General features: G+C 40.7%; 1 protein-coding gene across 1 annotated transcript in view; it reads left to right on the top strand.

Annotated features, from left to right (window-relative positions):
* Nucleotides 1-13383: 13383 nt before the first annotated feature.
* Nucleotides 13384-19709, top strand: part of LOC139009254 (protein unc-79 homolog) — a 224255-nt gene continuing 217929 nt past the window's right edge. Inside the window, 1 exon segment of the mRNA XM_070413424.1 lies at nucleotides 13384-13485. Within this exon segment, the coding sequence (XP_070269525.1) occupies nucleotides 13464-13485 (22 nt within the window). The 5' untranslated portion in view covers nucleotides 13384-13463.

Raw genomic sequence — 19709 nt, 5'->3', positions numbered from 1 at the left:
TGCCTGAAGACAGTCCTTTCTCAGGATTCTTTGTAATCATGGACAGCAGCTTTTGCTGGATGTTATATTAATTACCATTGTGCTTTCAATTCAAAAGTGTTACTGATGTTACCAGTTGCATAACTCGGAATGTTTTTCCCACCTTGGCAGCCCTTCTGCTCTTGCTGCTTGCTTCTCAGAGTTTCTATCTCAGAGGTCCTGCAATTGTAAAGGCAGCCACAAATAGACCCAGAGAGAGGCACTGCTTTCCTCAAAGACCTTTGGCCCTTGAATAGCAATTAGATGTGTGTTTCTAGAGAGGAGAAAATTCAGGATGTTTGAGCCCGGGGGAGTGCAGTCAATACATTATATAATCGCCTAGAACTTTAATGCTAGTTTATTTAGAACATGAACATTTATAAAAACCACATGAAGAAAACTAAGTAGGCGAGTGTGCCTTTCATTTTCATTGTACACACAGAGCTAAAAAAAAAACCCACCAAACTTGATCTCTAGGCTGTAGCTCTAATTATGTTCTTTTACATAACTGCAGCAGGAAGGTCCTGCATTGTAGGTCACGGAGAATATATTGAATGCAGGGCACACTAAGCCCTTTATTGAATATTGCAAAGGTTTGAGTCTTTTGTGACTTGAAGAATGTTGGATTGTAATTTGAGAAGCTGAAAGTGCTACCTCTTGGGATAGGAGTGGGCCCAAACACTGTATTTGATCATCCCATGAATATTTTTTAAAAAATATATTTTATTGATTTTTTTACAGAGAGGAAGGGAGAGAGATAGAGAGTTAGAAACATCGATGAGAGAGAAACATCGATCAGCTGTCTCCTGCACATCTCCTACTGGGGATGTGCCTGCAACCCAGGTACATGCCCTTGACCGGAATCGAACCCGGGACCCTTCAGTCTGCAGGCCGACGCTCTATCCACTGAGCCAAACCGGTTTTGGCATCCCATGAATATTTTTTATATCATTAACAGATAGTCATTCCTGGTTTTCTTTTTGCAAAACAATTTTTTAAATTTGTTGATTTTTAGAGAGAGAAAGAGGAAAGAACAGAAAGAGGGGATAGGGAGAGAGAGAAAGAGATTGAGTTGTTGTCCCACTTATCTAAGCATTCAATGGTTATTCCTTGTATGTGCCCTGGCCAGGGAGCCCACCCGCAACCTGGGTGTATCCCCACGACGCTCTAATCAACTGAGCTACCTGGCCAGGCCTGTTTTTGGTTTTTAATGTTGGGAATTAATTTATTGTCAATGTATGGGGGATTTCATTAACATTAGAGAACGGAGTATAAATGTAATAAACTCGGCCAATGAGAAGGAATGGCACGTTGAGAAGTATAGGTGCAGAGGAAAGATGAAGCGAAGTGTAGAGGTGCCGAGTCCTTCGCCTTTCCAAGCAGAAATCAAGAGATGATCTGTGTGGGGTTGGGGGTCTGGGCAGTTTGGGAGGAGTAGGAAGCCTACCCAAGGGGCACGCGTTTGAGGGAAATGGGAATGAGATGAGAAGGGAGGTGCTTGAGGGCTGGGGGGAAATGTGGGCGAGTACTGGGCTGAGCTTGGCGGGGATTAGCAAGGCAGAGCGGAAGGGGCGGGGCACAGCAAGACAGAGAGGAAGGGGCGGGGCCTGTGGCCAGAGGCGCATGCGCAAACCGATTCCCGCCCAGCTCTGGAGCTCACGCGGTCCAGCCTTCACTCGCCTCCTCGCCTGCCGCGTGCTGTCCAGTCGACCTTGCTTCGCTTCGCCTGGCTTCACCTCACCTGACGCGCCATGCCCCGCCTGATTATTCTCTGCCTGCGCCGCAGCCGCCTGACCCCGCCTGGACCTGGTCTCCGGCTGGTCCACTTGGGGCCTGGTCGCAGCCAGCAGCCGTTGTCCGAATTGGTGAGTTGGCGCCCAGCCGCCAGGGCCGCGCCGACTGGCCACAGCGGGCCAGGGCACGTGGCCTCGACGGGTGGAGGGGACCCGGGCCACAGCTCCTATGGGCGGCTCCCAGGCTTCCACGGCTGGGCCTCTGTTGGAGGGTGCGCGGGTGGGGCAGGGCCACGGTGAGCACCCCTTCGTTGGACCTGAGGGGCACCAAACGAGGATCCTGGGAGCGAGCGCGGCCTGGGAGAGGTTTGGGCCTCGACCTCGTGGGTCCCCTTCATGGGCGCCAAGATGGAGGGCAGCGCCTTTGTTGCACTGCGGACGTCTACCACCTCCGAACGCCCTCTGCATTGCCCAGACCTATCCTTCCCCTCCGATGGTGAAAAATCCTGCTCGGCATCTAGGTCCCGGAGTTCAAAGGTTGGAAGTGAGAAACCGTTGCAGTGGTTCTCAACCTTCTGGCCCTTTAAATACAGTTCCTCATGTTCTGACTCAACCATAAAATTATTTTCGTTACTACTTCATAACTATAATGTTGCTACTGTTATGAATCGTAATGTAAATATCTGATATGCAGGCTTAGGCGACACCTGTGAAAGGGTCGTTCGACCGCCAAAGGGGTTGCGACCCACAGGTTGAGAACCGCTGGAAGAAAAGTGGATACTTTCCAAAATGTAAATTTTAGGTCATTAAGGAATGGAAATCCTGCTTTTTAGTTTTCCGCAGGCCTGGGTTCCTAGGGCAACGGCCTGATCCCGCAAAACGAAAGCGGTTTTTTTGTGAGGCAGCGAGCGGTGGTGGAGGGAGCCATACGCACTCGGCGCTTTTCATTTTCCCTTCCAGGACGTGGCTGTTGGACTCGTGGTCATTTTCATGGCTTTCTTAACGCCCTGTGGGTATGTGCTGAGCAACCTGAACCAGTTCAGAAGACAGTAGGTGGAGGAAGATGAAGAGCAGCTGTGACCGTCCAGCAAGATTTCAGAAAAGCTGCTTCTTTAAATGAGTAAAAAAGTGCCAAGTTGGGTTGATGGGTATTGTGGGTATTCAGTTTCGTGACCATATGTTTACGGTAAACATGTTGCACTGTTTTAGTACTGTGCATTATATAAAGTTGAGCTGTTTAGTCATTTAAAAATGTTAAATAAAATTGAAGCACTTATTCATGCGTGGCATTATGTGATCACAGATAATTTTCTACACATTGTGAAAGCTGATGACAGTTGACTGATGAAAAATACAGTAGTGAGAAATTCAGACTTATTGAACGTAGTGCCATTGAAAGTTATATTACCGGAGTGAATACATATATTTGGTGACGTCAGCATTAAAAAGATTAGATGTGCAGTTGTATGGTCATATGAGTTTAGCTAAACGATTCTTCCTACTATTTGTGCATTCCATTGTTATTGCCCCTTAGAGGAATGAGATCCAGACTTCCCGATACCCCGTGAGAAATATAACTTAAATTTGCCTCTTTAAATTCCTACATTTCAGGATTTAGTAAGTACCTGCATACTTTATTGTACCTCTCCTAAAATATTATTATTCTAAGTCGCCTTTCAGTGTGAAGAATTGTTCATCTTTGTTTGAATTTTACTCACTATCCCAATTATGGTGTGTCTGTGGCCAGCATAGTTCAACTCTGAACCTTGGTTTCCTTCTCTCTGTAATGGGAACTTAAAATTGCCATCTTGAAGGGATGTTCTGGGGGAGTAAAACATTGAACAAAGGCCAAAACCGGTTTGGCTCAGTGGATAGAGCGTCGGCCTGCGGACTAAAGGGTCCCGGGTTCGATTCCGGTCAAGGGCGGCTGATCGATGTTTCTCTCTCATTGATGTTTCTGACTCTCTGTCTCTCTCCCTTCCTCTCTGTAAAAAATCAATAAAAAATATTAAAAAAAAAAATTAAAAAAAAAACAAAAAAAAACAAAACATTGAACAAAGGTAAAACACCTCCCAGCTTAGGGCCTGAAACACTCATCAATACATGTATATATGCTTTCTGGTATTCATTCAACAGATAGTACATTTCCTGTGATGGGCAGATATTGTGGAGGTCAGTAAACCAAAAGTAGGTCCCTGCTCCTGTAGGGCTTGGTGGACTTGCATTCTAATTGCTTTAATATTCTTAAATTTCCATTACAAAATTTCTATTGGTGTATTAGAGTTCTCCAGAGAAACTGAACGAATATGGTGCACTTGTGTGTGTGTGTGTGTGCGCGTGTGCGTGCATGCACACATTATGTGTATAGCGAGAGGGAGAGTGAGACTAATTGATTTTAAGGAATTGGCTCATAATTGTGGATGCTGGCAAGTCCAAACTCTGCAGGGTAGGCCAACAGGCTGGAGACTTAGGAAAGAATTGCACTTTGAGTCAGAAGTCAGTCTGTTGGCAGAATTTAATGCTTTCAGGGAAGTCAGTATTTTTCTAAGACCTTCAACTGATTGAATGTGGCACACCTGAATTACAGAGGATAATCTTCAGTACTCAAAGTTGATTGATTTAAATGTTAATCCTATCCAAAATATACCTTCACAGAAACAAGTAGAATAGCATTTGGCCAAATATCTGACTACTATCACAATTGGGTAAAATAATTTTTCAGAAGGAAACGATGAAAAGGGCCTGTGATACTCCTAAAATTTAAAATTTTGAGTACAGTGGATAATTTAAATCTTACTAGTTTGTCAAGATCTACCTTTTCTGTTCACTGGTGGCAAACACTCTTATGCCCTTTAAAGAACTCTGGCCGATCAGGACATAGACTCTTCAACACCGTGTTCCTGTTGTTGATTTTGAACTTTTTCTTCTCTGATTTTAATGACTTTGTGTTTAACCTTCTGATGCTTGCCTTTATGCTCCAACCAATGACAAATACTGGTCTACCTTTGTCCTGGCTGGGGAAGAGTATTGAACTGTAGAAATCTATTCCTTAGAACTTTATTTTTTTAAAGGAATTAACATTTTTAAAATACGATTTTATTGATTTTTAGAGAAAGAGGAAGGGAGAGGGAGAGAGAGAAACATCAATGAGAGAGAAATAATAATTGGCTGCCTCCTGCACGCCCCCCACCAGGGTTGCAGCCCACAACCTGTGCCCTGACTGGGAATCAAACCGGTGACCTTTTGTTTCCCGGGTTGACGCTCAACTGCCTGAGCCACACCAGCTGGGCTATTCCTTAGGACTTTAGCACTAAATTTTTGGAATCATTTATTTGATACTCTTATTTATTGAATACTGCTGTGTGTGCGGAAATGGTAGCTCATTTTGGTGAATTGGCTCTGTTGCCCTCTTAATTTTACACTGCATAAAAGTGTCATATTCAAAGTACAGTTGATTCTTGTTACTTGGGGTAGTTATGTTCTTTAAAGTCACTGTGAACACTGAGTTAGCGAATTCTGAGCCATTGCTCCTAGGGGAAATACAAGGTTAGGTCCCTCTGAGCCCTTTGTCACAACATTTTTGTCAAGTAAGCAATACATATAATCTTGTTTTATGTGTGTTTTTGTTTAAAGATACCTTATTTAATATGTATTATTGATTCATGATTTATAAACATTGTACTCATGGCCAACAGCACTGTAAATTGTGCCTGAACAAAGCTTATCTAATATTTCATATTTTCCATATAAGGCATATCATAGTCTTGTGCTTAAGGAACTCTAGACAGCACTTCGGCACTATGCAACAAAAAGTACAAAAACGTGTGACACTAAATAGACCATGGAAAAGGCACATATTTACTAGTACAATATGATGTTTGAAACAAGAAGGCAGATCATCACCTTTTCAACCTCACCATTGAGTGATTCAAATTTTACCCCACTCTATGCATGTCTTTGAATGATTTGAAAACATTGTATTGATTTTGGAATTGCAAATCAATTTTAGTGAGTAGGAGATTTTTCAAATATGGGATCTACAAATAACGAGGATCAAGTGTTATTCTTGGAGAAGGTCTTGCTCCCATTTGTGAAAAATTTTGGGAATTCTTAGTGTGAAATTTTAAGAATTTGCAGGATATTGGGAATAATTAAATGGAGAAACCTTTATCCCTTGAGGTTGAATTTTTGTGGAATAGTTTTAAAAAGTGAATTTTACCTTGGGGAATAAATGAAGTAGTGCACCTCTTGGTATTGGCTAATTCAGTTCTCTGGTGAGGGCTTTCTTCATGGACTGAAGGTGGTCACCTTCTCACCCTGTTCTCACGTGGGAGGTGGGCACGAAGGCTCAAAAGAAAGAGAGCTCTGTTCTCTCTTCCTGTTCATATAAGAACACTACTCGTGAGAGCCCACCCTCATCTAATCATAATTACCACCCTAAGGCCCCATCTTCCAGTACCATCACATTGGAGTTAGGGCTTTGACATAGGACTTTTGAGGGATACGAGTTGGTCCATAGCAAAGCCAGATTAGGTTATGTGGAGGAGGCATAGTGGAGAAAAAGAACATTGAGATTTCTGGTCAACAGTGAGAATAATGGCTTCCTTATGAGAAAAAAAAAATCAGGAAGAGGTGTTGGTAGGGGTAGGAAAATAATGCATGGTTTCTGAAAATTGAGTTTGAAGTATTAATGGGACATCCAGATATAAACATCTATCAAACAGTTAAAACTATGAATTGAATCTTTTAAAAAAAATTTAAATTCTTTATTGTTGAAAGTATTACATATGTGTCCTTTTTTCCCCCATTGTCCTCTCCCTGGCTGCTCCCACCTTCCAGCACATGCCCTCACCCCCTACTATCTGTGTCCATTGGTTATGCTTATATGCATGCATACAAGTCCTTTGGTTGATCTCTTACCACCCCTCCCCTCCTTCCCTCTGAAGTTTGATGGTCTATTCGATGTTTCTATGTCTCTGGATCTATTTTTGTTCATCAGTTTTCGTTGTTCATTACAATCCACAAATGAGTGAGATCATGTGATACTTATCCTTCTCTGACTGGCTTATTTTGCTTAGTGTAATGCTTTCCAGGTCATCCATGCTGTTGCAAATGGTAAGAGTTCTTTTTTTACAGCTGTGTAGTATTCCATTAAAAACCTATTCCACTCATCTGCTGATAGGGCACTTAGGCTGTTTCCAAATTTTAGCTATTGTAAATTGTGCTGCTATAACATAGGGGTACACAGAGCCTTTCTGGTTGGTGTTTCTGAGTTCTTGGAATATATGCCTAGAAGTGGGATCACTGGGTCAAATGGTAGTTCCATTTTTAATTTTTTGAGGAAAGTCCATACTGTTTTCCATAGTGGCTGCACCAGTCTGCATTCCCACCAGCAGTGTATGAGGGTTCCTTTTTCTCCACATTCTCGCCAGCACTTGTCGTTTGTTGATTTGTTGATGATAGCCATTCTATGAGTTGAATCTTGGTAGACTGGCTGGGACAAAAAAAGAACATAAAAGAGTTGAGAATCTTTAACATGTAACTTGTATTTGAAGTATGGGGATAGATATTATTTCTGAAATAGAGAAATATGGGAAATTAGGGAAAATATTTCCAATGCTGAATCTTTGAGAACTCATATTTTGGGGAGTAAGATGAAGAAGATGAAGGAGGGGTCAATGGAGAGGTAGTTCGATACTACTTGTTCAAGATAGTAGTGTGTTAATACATTGGGTCTAAACTCATATAATGACACTAGAGGCCCAGTGTGCATGAAATTGTGCGCGGTTAGGGTCCCTAGGCCTAGCCTGGCCTCCATCGCATGGCCTCTGCCGCCCTGCGATGCGACCTGAAGCTCCCTGCCCAGGACGCTCAGCGATGCTCGCGGCCCCTTGACTGCTCCTTGACTGCTCCGCAAGGCTCCCTGACCCCGCCACTGCTCCGTGAGGCTCCCCTGACCCTGCGACTGCTTCGCAAAACTCACTGCCACCGGGGTGACTGCTCCCCTAAGCTCATGGCCACCTCATGAAGCAGTCTACCACTGCTGCTCAATAGTCCCCAGTCTCGCCCCACCGCCAGTCCCCACTCATGGTGAGCTGCTGGAGGGGGGGGGGGGGGCCGGGAGGGGGAGGAAGGGGGCGGACCAAGAGATGCTCCATGCACTTCATGGTGATCATTTGGTCCTGATGGCACCTAGCTCTTTATATATATTAGGATGGCTGAGTTCAAACCAAGATAAATATAAATTTGCACCAGGAACTGAACATAAATGCAAATGTATGAGTAGGGTTGATGTCATCCTGCTAGGCTCCAGGCTAAAAGCAGGCAATGGTATTTTGGATTTATAGATCCTGCAGGATAATGGGGTTAGAGTGTTCTATATAATACAGGAACTAAAACCATACCATAGTAGTCTGCTTTCCCCAATCTCACTCCACCTCAAGAAAAGAGTCTGAAGAAAATTGTTGGCTGCTGCTTGGGATACATACAGCTCAGAGCACACTAAGTCTGGAGTTTAAGGAAGATATCCATATAGTCTTGAGACTTGAAGTGAATCAAACTGTCCAGTGACTTGTGACTGGATTTGTGATACCTCTATTTAACAGTCTTATCTGCTAGTATATCTGCTAGTATATGATCTAGTTCAGGATTGGCTGTTCAGGGAGTTAGGTAGAAGTAAACCAATAAACCACAAATTGTTAGCTAGGGAGGGTTGAACACAGAGGAAAAGAAGAGAGAAAAATAAGAATAACAGTCTCTTATACAAGATACATCCAGAAATTATACAAATAAACCTAATGGCATGACCAAGAAAAAAGTTATGAATATGTGAATTCAATTTAAATAAAATTCTTTTTCATGGAACAAGTTGTCAAAGACCTTAAAATGAGTATGTGTAGGATTGAAGGAATAAAGCTCATAAGGAAAAAGTGTCAATTAAAAAATGAAACATATGAAATGAGAACAGTTGAGTATGAATAATGTAATTTAGCTATATGAAAATGAGATATTTACATCATTGAAATAAAAAATTGAAGAGTTGGACATACACCCGATTGGACACAGAGAATTAGTGAATTAAAAAATAATCCCGAGGAAATTCACTCAGAATGCACCCTGAGAGGTAAAAAGATAAGGACTATGAACAAGCAGTTAAGAGATATGGATAGAATGAAAGCTTATGAAACATCAAATATAAGTTCCAGAACAAGAAAAAGGAAGAGATGGAAGTGAAGACATATTTAAGAGAAAATGGAAGACAATTTTCCAGAATTAAAGTGTTACAACTTCTCAATAACAAGCAGGATAAATAAATCTACTTGTAGACACATCATAGTGGATCTGCAGAACATTGATGATTAAAATATTGTCTTCAGCCTGGCTGGGTGGCTCAGCGGTTGAGCATTGACCTAGGAACCAAGAGGTTGCTGGTTCCATTTCTGGTCTGGGCACATATCTGGGTTGCTGGCTGGATCTCCAGTATGGGGCGTGCAGGAGGCAGTCAGTCAATGATTCTCTCTCATTGATGTTTCTCTCTCTCTCTCCCTCTCCCTTCCTCTCTGAAACAATTAAAATATATTAAAAAAATATTGTCTTCAGTGCTAGCACATAGGGAAACATAGATTATTTAATAAAAGACAATTAGAGCCCTAGCTGGTTTGGCTCAGTGGATAGAGCATAGGCCTGTGGACTGAAGGGTCCTGGGTTTGATTTCGGTCAAGGGCACATGCCTGGGTTGTGGGCGTGATCCCCAGTGTAGGGTGTGCAGGAGGCAGCCAATCAATGATTCTCTCTCATCATTGATGTTTTTATCTCTTCCTCTCCCTCTCTGAAATCAATAAAAATATATTAAAAAAAACACATTAAAAAAAAAAAAAGACAATTAGAGCAACAGCAGACTTCTCTTCATCAGTCAAGGATTCCAGGAAACAATGAAATAATATCTTCAAATGTTGAAGGGAAAATGATTTTGAACTAGAATCTTCTGTTGAGCTAAATAGTACCTGAGAGTGTGGGCCAAAGAAACATTTCAGCATGTGAGAGTAAAAAAAATAATAAAGGACTTACTTCAGTAAGAAAGGAAAGTGAAACCAGAGGGAAAATGTGGTATACAAGAAATAATTATGAGCACAGAAATGGCCAAAATATGTTGGTAAATTTACTTAACTATTGATCAAATAAGTAAACTTTATTTTTAAAAGGTGAACTGAAACTCAAGACAACAGTAACAAAATAGGGAATCATGTTCAATTATAAGGAGCAAAGAAATACTGAATAGTTTGAGATTATTAGAAAAATTTATAGTTAAGAAATTTATTTTAAAATCTGTAAAAGTAATCAATAAAAGACTAGAAACAATGTATAGCTTTCAAATTAGCAGAGGGAAAAATGGTTACAGAAATTTTATTAAAGTAAAATGGGAGACAAGGAGAAAACTTGGCAAACAGCCTCATGAGTATATAAAAAGATTTATGACAAAGTTGCTATGGGATTAAAAATTGTTGGGGAAAAATTTAATGTCTTAGTATGATCTGTGTCCATATAGGAAAAAGTAGACCCTACCTCATGGTAAACACAAAAATAAATTTAATTTGTAATAAAACTTAAAAGTGAAACAAACTTTTAGAATGAAATATAATCTTTACAACCTTGGGAATAGAAAAGAATTTCTTGAAGTATAAAAAGCATGAATTATAAAGAAAAACATTGAAAAAGTTGGCTACATATACATTTTAAAACTGTTTAATAAAGACTCTGTAAACAAAGAGGAAAAACACACAAGATAGCCTGGGAGAAGATACCAGTTTTTATCTGGTATCATTTGCCTTCAGCCTGAAGAATTTCATTTAGCATTTCTTTTTCTTTTTTTTAAAATATATTTTATTGATTTTTTTACAAAGAGGAAGAGAGCGGGATAGAGAGCTAGAAACATCGATAAGCTGCCTCCTGCACACCTCCTACTGGGGATGTGCCAGCAACCAAGGTACATGCCCTTGACTGGAATCGAACCTGGGACCCTTCAGTCCGCAGGCCAACGCTCTATCCACTGAGCCAAACCGGTCAGGGTTCATTTAGCATTTCTTATAGTGCAAATCTGTTGGTGATAAATTCTCTTAATTTTCTTTTTCTTTTTTTTTAGTTTTTAAAATTGTATTTTATTTTATTTTTTTAAATTTTGTTTTATTGAGTATTACATATGTCTCTCTTTTTTTCTCTTAGTTTTCTTCTATCTGAAATGTTTTTGTCTTCGTTCTGAAGGACAGTTTTGCTGGATATAGATACTGTGCTGACAGCTTTCTTTTTCCTTTCAGCACTTTAAAGATGTTTACTTTGTTACTGGGTTATCTAAGACAATACTTTTGAAAAAAATTTTAAATTATTGTCTGCTTTATCAAAGCCTCAAGCCTCCCAGAAGTTTTTGCTTAAATCAAGTTTTATTTTAATCACAAAAATATTGGTCATCTCAGAAATTTATAGTTTATTCGTATTTCCTTTCATAATGATTCCTACTTATTTTACCCCAAATTAACTCTTCAGCATTGTTTTCTTTAATTTGTTAAAAAGATGTATTTTAAATTGATTTTTTAGAGAAAGATGAAGGGAGAGGGAGAGAGACATATCAGTTGGCTAACTCCTGCATGCACCACAACCTGGGATCTAGCCCGCAACCTGGGCATGTGCCCTGACCGGGAATTGAATCTGTCAGTGCACAGGATGACAACCAGTGAGCCACCCGGCCAAGGCTTCAGCATCATTTTTAAAATATATATATTTTTTATTGATTTCAGAGAGGAAGGGAGAGGGAGAGAGATATAGAAACACCAATGATGAGAGAATCATTGATCAGCTGCCTCCTGCATGCCTCCCACTGGGGATGAAGTCTGCAACCTGGGCACGTGCTCTGACTGGGAATTGAACTGTGACCTACTGGTTCATAGGTGGACACTCAACCACTGAACCATGCCGCTGGGTTTCAGCATCATTTTTTACATCACCATTTATCTTTGAAGGATGAAGCTTCTGTGTGGGATGTGTTTTTGGAAACGAGTAATGGGATTAGCCAGATCAGTCTGTCAAGCAGTGAGGTAACATTGTCTAGTCCTGAATACATTTTTTGAGTCAAATTACATTTTGTGAACATTTTGCCAATACCACGAAGCTTAGCCACTGTGTATACTGTAGTGGGCAAAGTTGCCCATACACTTTTTTTGTGCTAGGCAGAAACATTTTTTTGATATTCACATATTTTTAAATTGGCAAAGATTTATTTTCAATATTTTGTACGTATTATATACAATTTAACATTCTTTCCTTTAAAATAAGAATTACTCTTTTTTGTTGAGATGAATAAACATTGATTTAGTCAACAGTTGTCAGCATTAAAAATAATTAACTATTACAATTCTGACCCTATGGCTTTTGCTAAATCTACTTGCTTTGATCATTGTTCCTCAACTTTCACAAACAATTTAAATTATTTGAATGAGAATGGTTGGCAATTGTACAGTATTTTAATTTTAAAAAGACTTCCACATCCATCATGCCATTTGATCTGCCCAATAACTATAGGTAACAGTGCAGGTTTTATTCCCATTTTACAGATGAAGAACCCGAGGCTTTAGGGGGATTGAAAGATTGGTCCTGGAATGAATATGTGGTAGAACTGAGTCTTTTATCTAGTTTTAACTCCAAGTCCAGGCTCAGATTGTATGCCTCCTCTAGATGATTAAGTATATTATTAATATGCAAGATGCCCTTTTCCATCCTCTTCTTTTTCTATTGGCTTTGGTTTCCCAACAAAGGGGCTCCCTAACGAGTATTTCTCCATTCTGGGAGCACATGTGGGCTCCTCCAGTCTCCAATCTTGTATTTTCCTTTTCTGTGGCCCTTCCAGCTTCGCCATCTATGGAAATCTTTCTTAGCCCCAACTTCTGAAATCTTCCCACAGCCCCCTGGCAGTGGGACCTCCCATCCTAATCATCAGCAGGAGAGCCCATCAGAGAGGGGTGCAGAGGGCACGAGCACAGCACGCCGGGAAGCCATGCTGAGGGTTACTTCTGCATTTCCTTCCTTGCGGTCCTCAGGAGCATCCTCGTCGCCCTCCGGCCCGGTTCTCTCCAGCCCGCCCCGGATCCGCCTCCCCCTTCTTCCTCCCGGAGGTTGAGACGAAGCGTGGGACGCACCTGTGTCTTTCTCAGGTCACCCCGTTGAGGCCCGGGGGCTGCTCCCGGAGCAGGATTTACAGGCCCGGAGAACGCCAATGGGAGATCCAAATGGTCGGGGACTCCGGCACTTTAAGAGGCTTTTCTCTGGGAAACACCCGTCCCCTCCGTGCGCCTTATGAATGGAAATACTCCTCCCCTGGTCGAGCCCATTTTCCCATTTCACCAGGAGCCGCAGCTTGCACTCTTCTTTCGGTCTCCCCGCCCACAGCAACGCGGGCAGCTCCAGGAGGGGACGGACAGGAAGCCTTTGGCCGCCTATTAAATCCCACCCATTTCTCCGGGGGCGATTTCCTAACCTTCCGGGACCGAATTCTGCAATTTGATGTGCGTTTTGTCCGAATGGTAGCGACACGGGCCTAAGGGAGGGGGAAAGCGAGGGGGTGGGGGGTGGGGGGTATGCGTTCTTTTCCTCGCAACATCGCTGGCGGAGCGAGGGAGCTCACACGACACAGATTTTTGGGCAAAGCCTTTCCATCTGGACAGCACCATGTCCACCAAAGCGGAGCAGTGTAAGTAGCAGCCGGCCTGGCGTTCTGGCCCGGCCTCCAGCTGGGAACTATTGCAGTTGCGGCGTTTGCGGCTGCCGGGAGACCTTGGCATCGTGCTGGTGCGGGGGTGGGGGCTGAGGTTGGGGCGGGTGCGGGGTGGGGGCTGGAAGAGATGGTGGGGGAGGGTGGACGTTAATGGCAACGCGGCGCTGTCCCCGGTGCTGAAACATAATGCCCCCTTCGCCGGGCTTGTGGAGGGGTTTCGCAAGACTGAAAGACCCTGCGAAATGAAATTAAAATCGGGTCATTCTCGGGAAAAAAGGAGGTCTCGCATCTTTCAGATAAACATTTCGGTGTCTCTTGTTGGAGTGGGGGAAGGGGGGGGCAGCGGCAAATCAGGGGCGGGGAACTGTCAGTGCAACCAAAGCCGGCCTGGCCTTCTGAGCATGCCCAGTTCTCAGTGCTGGAGCCAAAGGGGAGTTTGTCTGCAGTTTCCACTTCGGGTTGGAGAGGCAAGAAGGGACGAAAAAGGCGAGGGGGGCGGGGGGAGCCAGGAGCCTGGCAGAATTCAGGATCCAGTGTGAGGATAATCAGCTCAGGAAAACCAACACATGTTAAAACTAAGCACAATTATAGGTTAAAGCCAGAGTAGGTGCTTGCAACAAAGTGAAAGGGTCTCTGGGGAAATGATCTAACCCTTTTTGTAGGGCAGCTCACACAAACGCTAACAAATCACAGGAGGATTTTAGTTCCGGTAATGACTGACTGTGTGTTTGGTTGGAAACTACCTGCTAACTCCTTGTGGACAGAGGAAGTTTCTAATATGCTCCCTATAGTCTTTTATTGCAGTGTGCATTAGTAGGCCTTCAGTATGCACTTGGTAGGCTGATTAATGTGAAGCCTTTTCCTGAGTGCACTTGAGGAATTCAGGAACTTAAGCTTCTGATTGTTTTTTTTATTAAGCAATGCGTTTGAATAAAAAAATATACCTAACCGTATTCATCTAATTGGTTTTTGTTTCTTTCATAGTACACAGTTATGTTGATAATATTGTCACTACTTTAAAGTCTTTGTAATTCTTCTTTGGAATGCTATTAAAGCCATTCTGGAAGAATTTGTATTTACCCAAAGCAGCATTCTCATTATTTGGGGGCAGTAGCATGTATATGATAAAATGCAATCTGTCACTTATTTACCAGCTAGGTTAAGTGAACTGAAAACCATGGAATTCCAAGATTGATGGTTCAGTAGAGATTGACAATACACCCTTACCATCTAGTATTTATACCTCTTTGCAATGTTTTATTTCCTTATCTGTGAACCTGGGGTAACAATGCTGATGGGGTTTTTGTGATTATAAATGAGAGAATACACATACATGAAAGGTTGAGTAGTGAGCCTAGCACATAGCAAGTACTCAATAAATGATGGTTATAATACTGATAGTTATTTCCCACTTAATAGTCCATCTCTTCTAAATAGGAAGTTCTTTTGTGATTTTTTTTTTTTTGCCTGTCTCCAGAAGTTAAATCTAAACCTCAAAGATAACATTTGCTTCTATGGAGGCTTTCAAAAAAATTGGATGCATTATGTTTTGAGTAATGACAACATACTTGGAATCAATGTGGATCTTCCCACTTGAGGATATCACACTCTTGAAGGTTATCTTATAGTTCAATTGTTAAAAAGAAACCCACCACCTGTCATTTGATTTTATAGTTACATGTTACATAAGTAATTTCAGGTCAAAGCCAGTGAGTATTACTTTCCTCTTCCTGTGTTTTCTTTTCCTTGTTATATTTTGAGATGCACTGGATGCCTTTTCTTGTCTTCTTCCTGGACAGTTAATGCCAAGGTAAATAAAATCTACATGTGGACGCAGTTATGTATAGCACCAGTAGTGTGGAGTTAAGTAGCTATTTTAGAATTGTTTGCAAAACAGGTTTTTTCATCTGTAGATGATGGAAAGGACACCATGTGGATTTGAGTTTTGCATGCCCTTTTGATGAACTGTGAGACACTGGACAATTAATTTAATAGTTTTGTGCCTCTTTAAGAGTTTTCATCTATGACGTGAGAAATAGTAGCAGCAGCTGCTTTTGTTTAATCCTAAGGGTTTGGAGGGCAAATGAGGTAAATGAGAGTAGGCTGTAAAAAGGATAAGGATGCTTTGGGTGTTTTTAAGAATCTTTATTTAGAGTGAGGGAAGATAATAATTTCTTTTTCTCTTACATGCATGAACATGAATGGGTTGACACTCTAGTGCACATTATAAACTTGAAAATAGAGCAAACACATAAAAGGCTGCGTAGTTGATGTTCATGAAGGGTGAACACTTTTTAATAAAGAAAAGTTGCAGGTCTGTGGTATTTTAGCCTTGGACTCAGTAGGAGTATGGCTAAGGGGAAAGAGAAAGAGAAGGAAATGCCAGAAGACTTTTCTTTTCTACTGGATGTGAAGACCACTATTGGATTTTTCTCTTCTACTGGATGGGAGAGAATGAGAGAATTCATTTCTCCTCTGCATTCAGGAGTGTGCACAGTGCCACTTGCCTAAGGACCAGAAGGGGATAATTAGATTTAATATAATGTTAAAATATTATTTCTGTTACTCTTCTTCCTGAGGCCTCTTGATATAGGTAAAGGTTTCACTGGTACAGGAAGTAGACATAGTTTGGTTGGACCAGCAAAGAGGAAGTAATTGCATTTCAACCCAAATTACGTGATTTACCTTTGAAATGTAATGTACCATGAATGTGTGAAAAAGATTTTGTTTTTATGTAGCGGTATTTCCTTTTATGAATAAGTGAAGAAGTAATAATGATGAAAGAGAGGCTAATTTTAACAAATGTATAGTTTGGAGCCTGTTTTTATACATACGATCTGTTTGTTTCCTATGCTATATGTAGAACCATCATAAGAGAAGGTGAAAGCTTTCTAGCAATTTCTCAGGCAATAGCACAAGAGTTAAATTTTTTTCCTCCAAGTGCTTCTTTTTCTAACAAAATTCACTGTAGTGAAAATGTTTGTGTAGCTGATATAGAATCTGGAATGATAAAAATAAGAATTTATAGTTCTTTTATTTGGAATTCTAAAGAGGAGCCCAAGTCTCCTGCACCTCCAGCCTTTTCCATCGTCTAAGAATTAAAATTGACCAATCTGGAGTACTTTGGATGTATGCTTCCAAAAGCAGCTTGCTTTTGATAGCAGCAGAATTAAGAGTTGGGTTCCAGAATCAGTCTGCTGCCTGGGTATGAATCCTGGCTCTGCTTCTTACTGTTGGTGTGACCTTGAACAAGTTAAGTCAACCTCTCTAAGCCTCAAATGCATATATATAAAACAGGGATAGTCATCATTGTTGTGAAGTTTAAATGAGATGAACTAAGAAAAATGCTTAGCACAGAATCCTGGCACATAATGTTAGCTATTATCATTATCATTATCATTATCATCACCATTAAGTATCAAATCGTGTGCTTGCTGCTATATTATAAATTTGGAGTTAGCGCCCCAGAAAAATATTATTTAAATGGAACATAGACTATTGGACTTTTTTTTTCTCTTTTCCTTGTCTCCAGGTCTCCTCTACAGCAATCAGCCTAACCCATTTTTGGTGTGAGAGGATCTCTGCATGGCTTGACTTGATTTATTTTATTTTATTTTTTAAAATATATTTTATTGATTTTTTTACAGAGAGGAAGAGAGAGGGATAGAGAGTTAGGAACATCGATGAGAGAGAAACATCGATTCAGCTGCCTCCTGCACACTCCCTACTGGGTATGTGCCCGCAACCAAGGTACATGCCCTTGACCGGAATCGAACCTGGGACCCTTCAGTCCCCAGGCTGATACTCTATCCACTGAGCCAAACCGGTTAGGGCTGACTTGATTTATTTTAAACAAAACATTTCTAAGGCATGAACTGCCTATCCATCACCTTTTGTATTATGATAACAGTGTAGCAGCTGGTAAACATAAATCAGTTATATAAATATCCATCAAAATGTTTGTCAAGCTTGGATATTAAACTGCTGATAATTTGAGCATAAACTCAGAATAGCTAATGATAGAAATGTGAATGTATGCTATTTTTAATGTATTTATCCTACTCAACATCCTTCTCTCAGTAACTAAAAGTCTTTTTAATTACATCAAAACCAAGCATTTTAAGAGTACAGCTAATTAGCAATATGATTTGAAGTTGAACTTGGCCCTCTCCTATCATGTTTAAGGGCCATGCTTGGAGAAATCAATAGAATGTTTAAAATTTTTACGTACATATATGGTAGTATTAGTAAAATAGAAAAGTACTTCTCCTTTGAATAGCACTGCAACCTGAACTTGTTCAGAAATCTTTGCACAACGTTGCTAACTTCTTATAGATGAAACTCTGGTTTTATTCATATTTTATGTAAAAATTAGAGTGTGGGTTATTAACCATATTTGTGCTAGCAAAAAAAGTACACGAGTTTTACTCTTGTCTTACATGATTTCTCTGCATCATTTGACACTACTTGCTGTATTCCTTATTAAAACTCTCTTTTCTTTCTCTTTTGACTGTTCCTATTCAGATTTTTTTTTAGGGCAACTCTCTTCTTGCGCTTTATAAACAGGATCCTGTCATTAATCCTTTCTCTCTTTTTAAAATCCCACAGACATTTGCTCTTGTTGACTCTCATATCAGTTATCAACTCTTTGTGGATGACATCCAAATACAATTTTCTAGTCTAAACATGCCTCTTGAACTATAAGCCTCTATCTCTATTGAGGCATCCTATAGACATCTCAAACCCAAACTCATTGTCTTCTGTTCCAAATGTATATTTCTTTTTATATATTACTCACTTCAATGAATGGCACCACTACCTACCCATTAATCCTAGTCAATTTGGGCATCTTCTTAAACTTCTACTCTCCGTTATTAGTATCCAACAAATCACCAAACCTTGTTGATTCTAGCACATCCAACCAAATCGCTGCCTTAACTTCTTGAGTTACATTGGACCGTGTTTTCTTTTTGTGTGTGTGTGTGTGTGTGTGTGTGTGTTTTAAAGTTCCTCCAATGTATCATGTTCTTTTTGCCTGAAATGGCTTTCTTTCCCTCGATGGCCCTCTTCTTTGCCTTTTTATTGTTCAATATTTAGCTTGGAAGCTTTACTTGATTGCCAGTCTTACCCAGTATGCCCCACTCGTGTGCTCACATTGTACTGCATAATTAGCTCTCTTGTTAGGTGCCCACATTTACTTTGTGTGTAGACTGTATTATGTTCATCTCTGTGCCTCTTGTGTGCAAACACCATTGTCTAGTGAACAGTGTTTACACAAAAACTGTTTCTTGAATAAGTACAAATGATCGAGAGTTGTCTTAAAATTCTTTTGCTAGTATAAAGAAGGATTGCAGCCCTGGCTGGAGTGGTTCAGTGGATAGAGTGTCAGCCTGAGCACTGAAAGGTCTCTGGTTCAATTCCTGGTCAAGGAGATGTACCTGGATTGCAATTCATCCCTGGCCCAAGCGGGAGGCAACCAATCGATGTGTCTCTCTCACATCAGTGTTTCTCTCTCTCTCCCCCCTGACTCTCTCTAAAAATCAATGGAGAAAAAATATCCTTTGGTGAGGATTAACAACAACAACAAAAAAGGATGCCGAAACCGGTTTGGCTCAGTGGATAGAGCGTCGGCCTGTGGACTGAGAGGTCCCGGGTTCGATTCCGGTCAAGGGCATGTACCTGGGTTGCGGGCACATCCCCGGTTGGGGATGTGCAGGAGGCAGCTGATCGATGTTTCTCTCTCATCGATGTTTCTAACTCTCTCTATCTCTCTCCCTTCCTCTCTGTGAAAAATCAATAAAATATATTCAAAAAAAAAAAAGAAACAACAAAAAAGGATTGCATAATCAAGTTTCAGATATCATTAATTTGAAGATTACACATTGTCATCAATGTGAAGTTCTGCTTTTCAAATAGATTTACAGTTAAATAAAAATACACTTGTCAAAAGTACTTAAACATATTTGCTGAATTAAATTTTATAGTATTTAAATAACAAATTATACCTTTCCTGAACATTCATTGTGTTTTTGGTTCTTTCTCATCAGTTAAAATTTTCTATTGTTATATTCAACATAATAATTATGATTCCTAATTAGTAGACAATCTTAGTACACAGCCAACTGTTTTTCTTAAGATAAAATGATAATACATCTGAAGTCTGTAACTCTTCATGCTGTAGTTTGATTTGGATCTTTTTA

The sequence above is a fragment of the Myotis yumanensis genome, unplaced genomic scaffold, assembly GCF_028538775.1.
Source record: "Myotis yumanensis isolate MYYU_CA2020_CCGP unplaced genomic scaffold, mMyoYum1.0.hap1 SCAF_1, whole genome shotgun sequence".
Taxonomy (NCBI): Eukaryota; Metazoa; Chordata; class Mammalia; order Chiroptera; family Vespertilionidae; genus Myotis; species Myotis yumanensis.
Note: the sequence above shows the minus strand (reverse complement) of the source record. Positions and strands in the feature narration are given on the sequence as shown.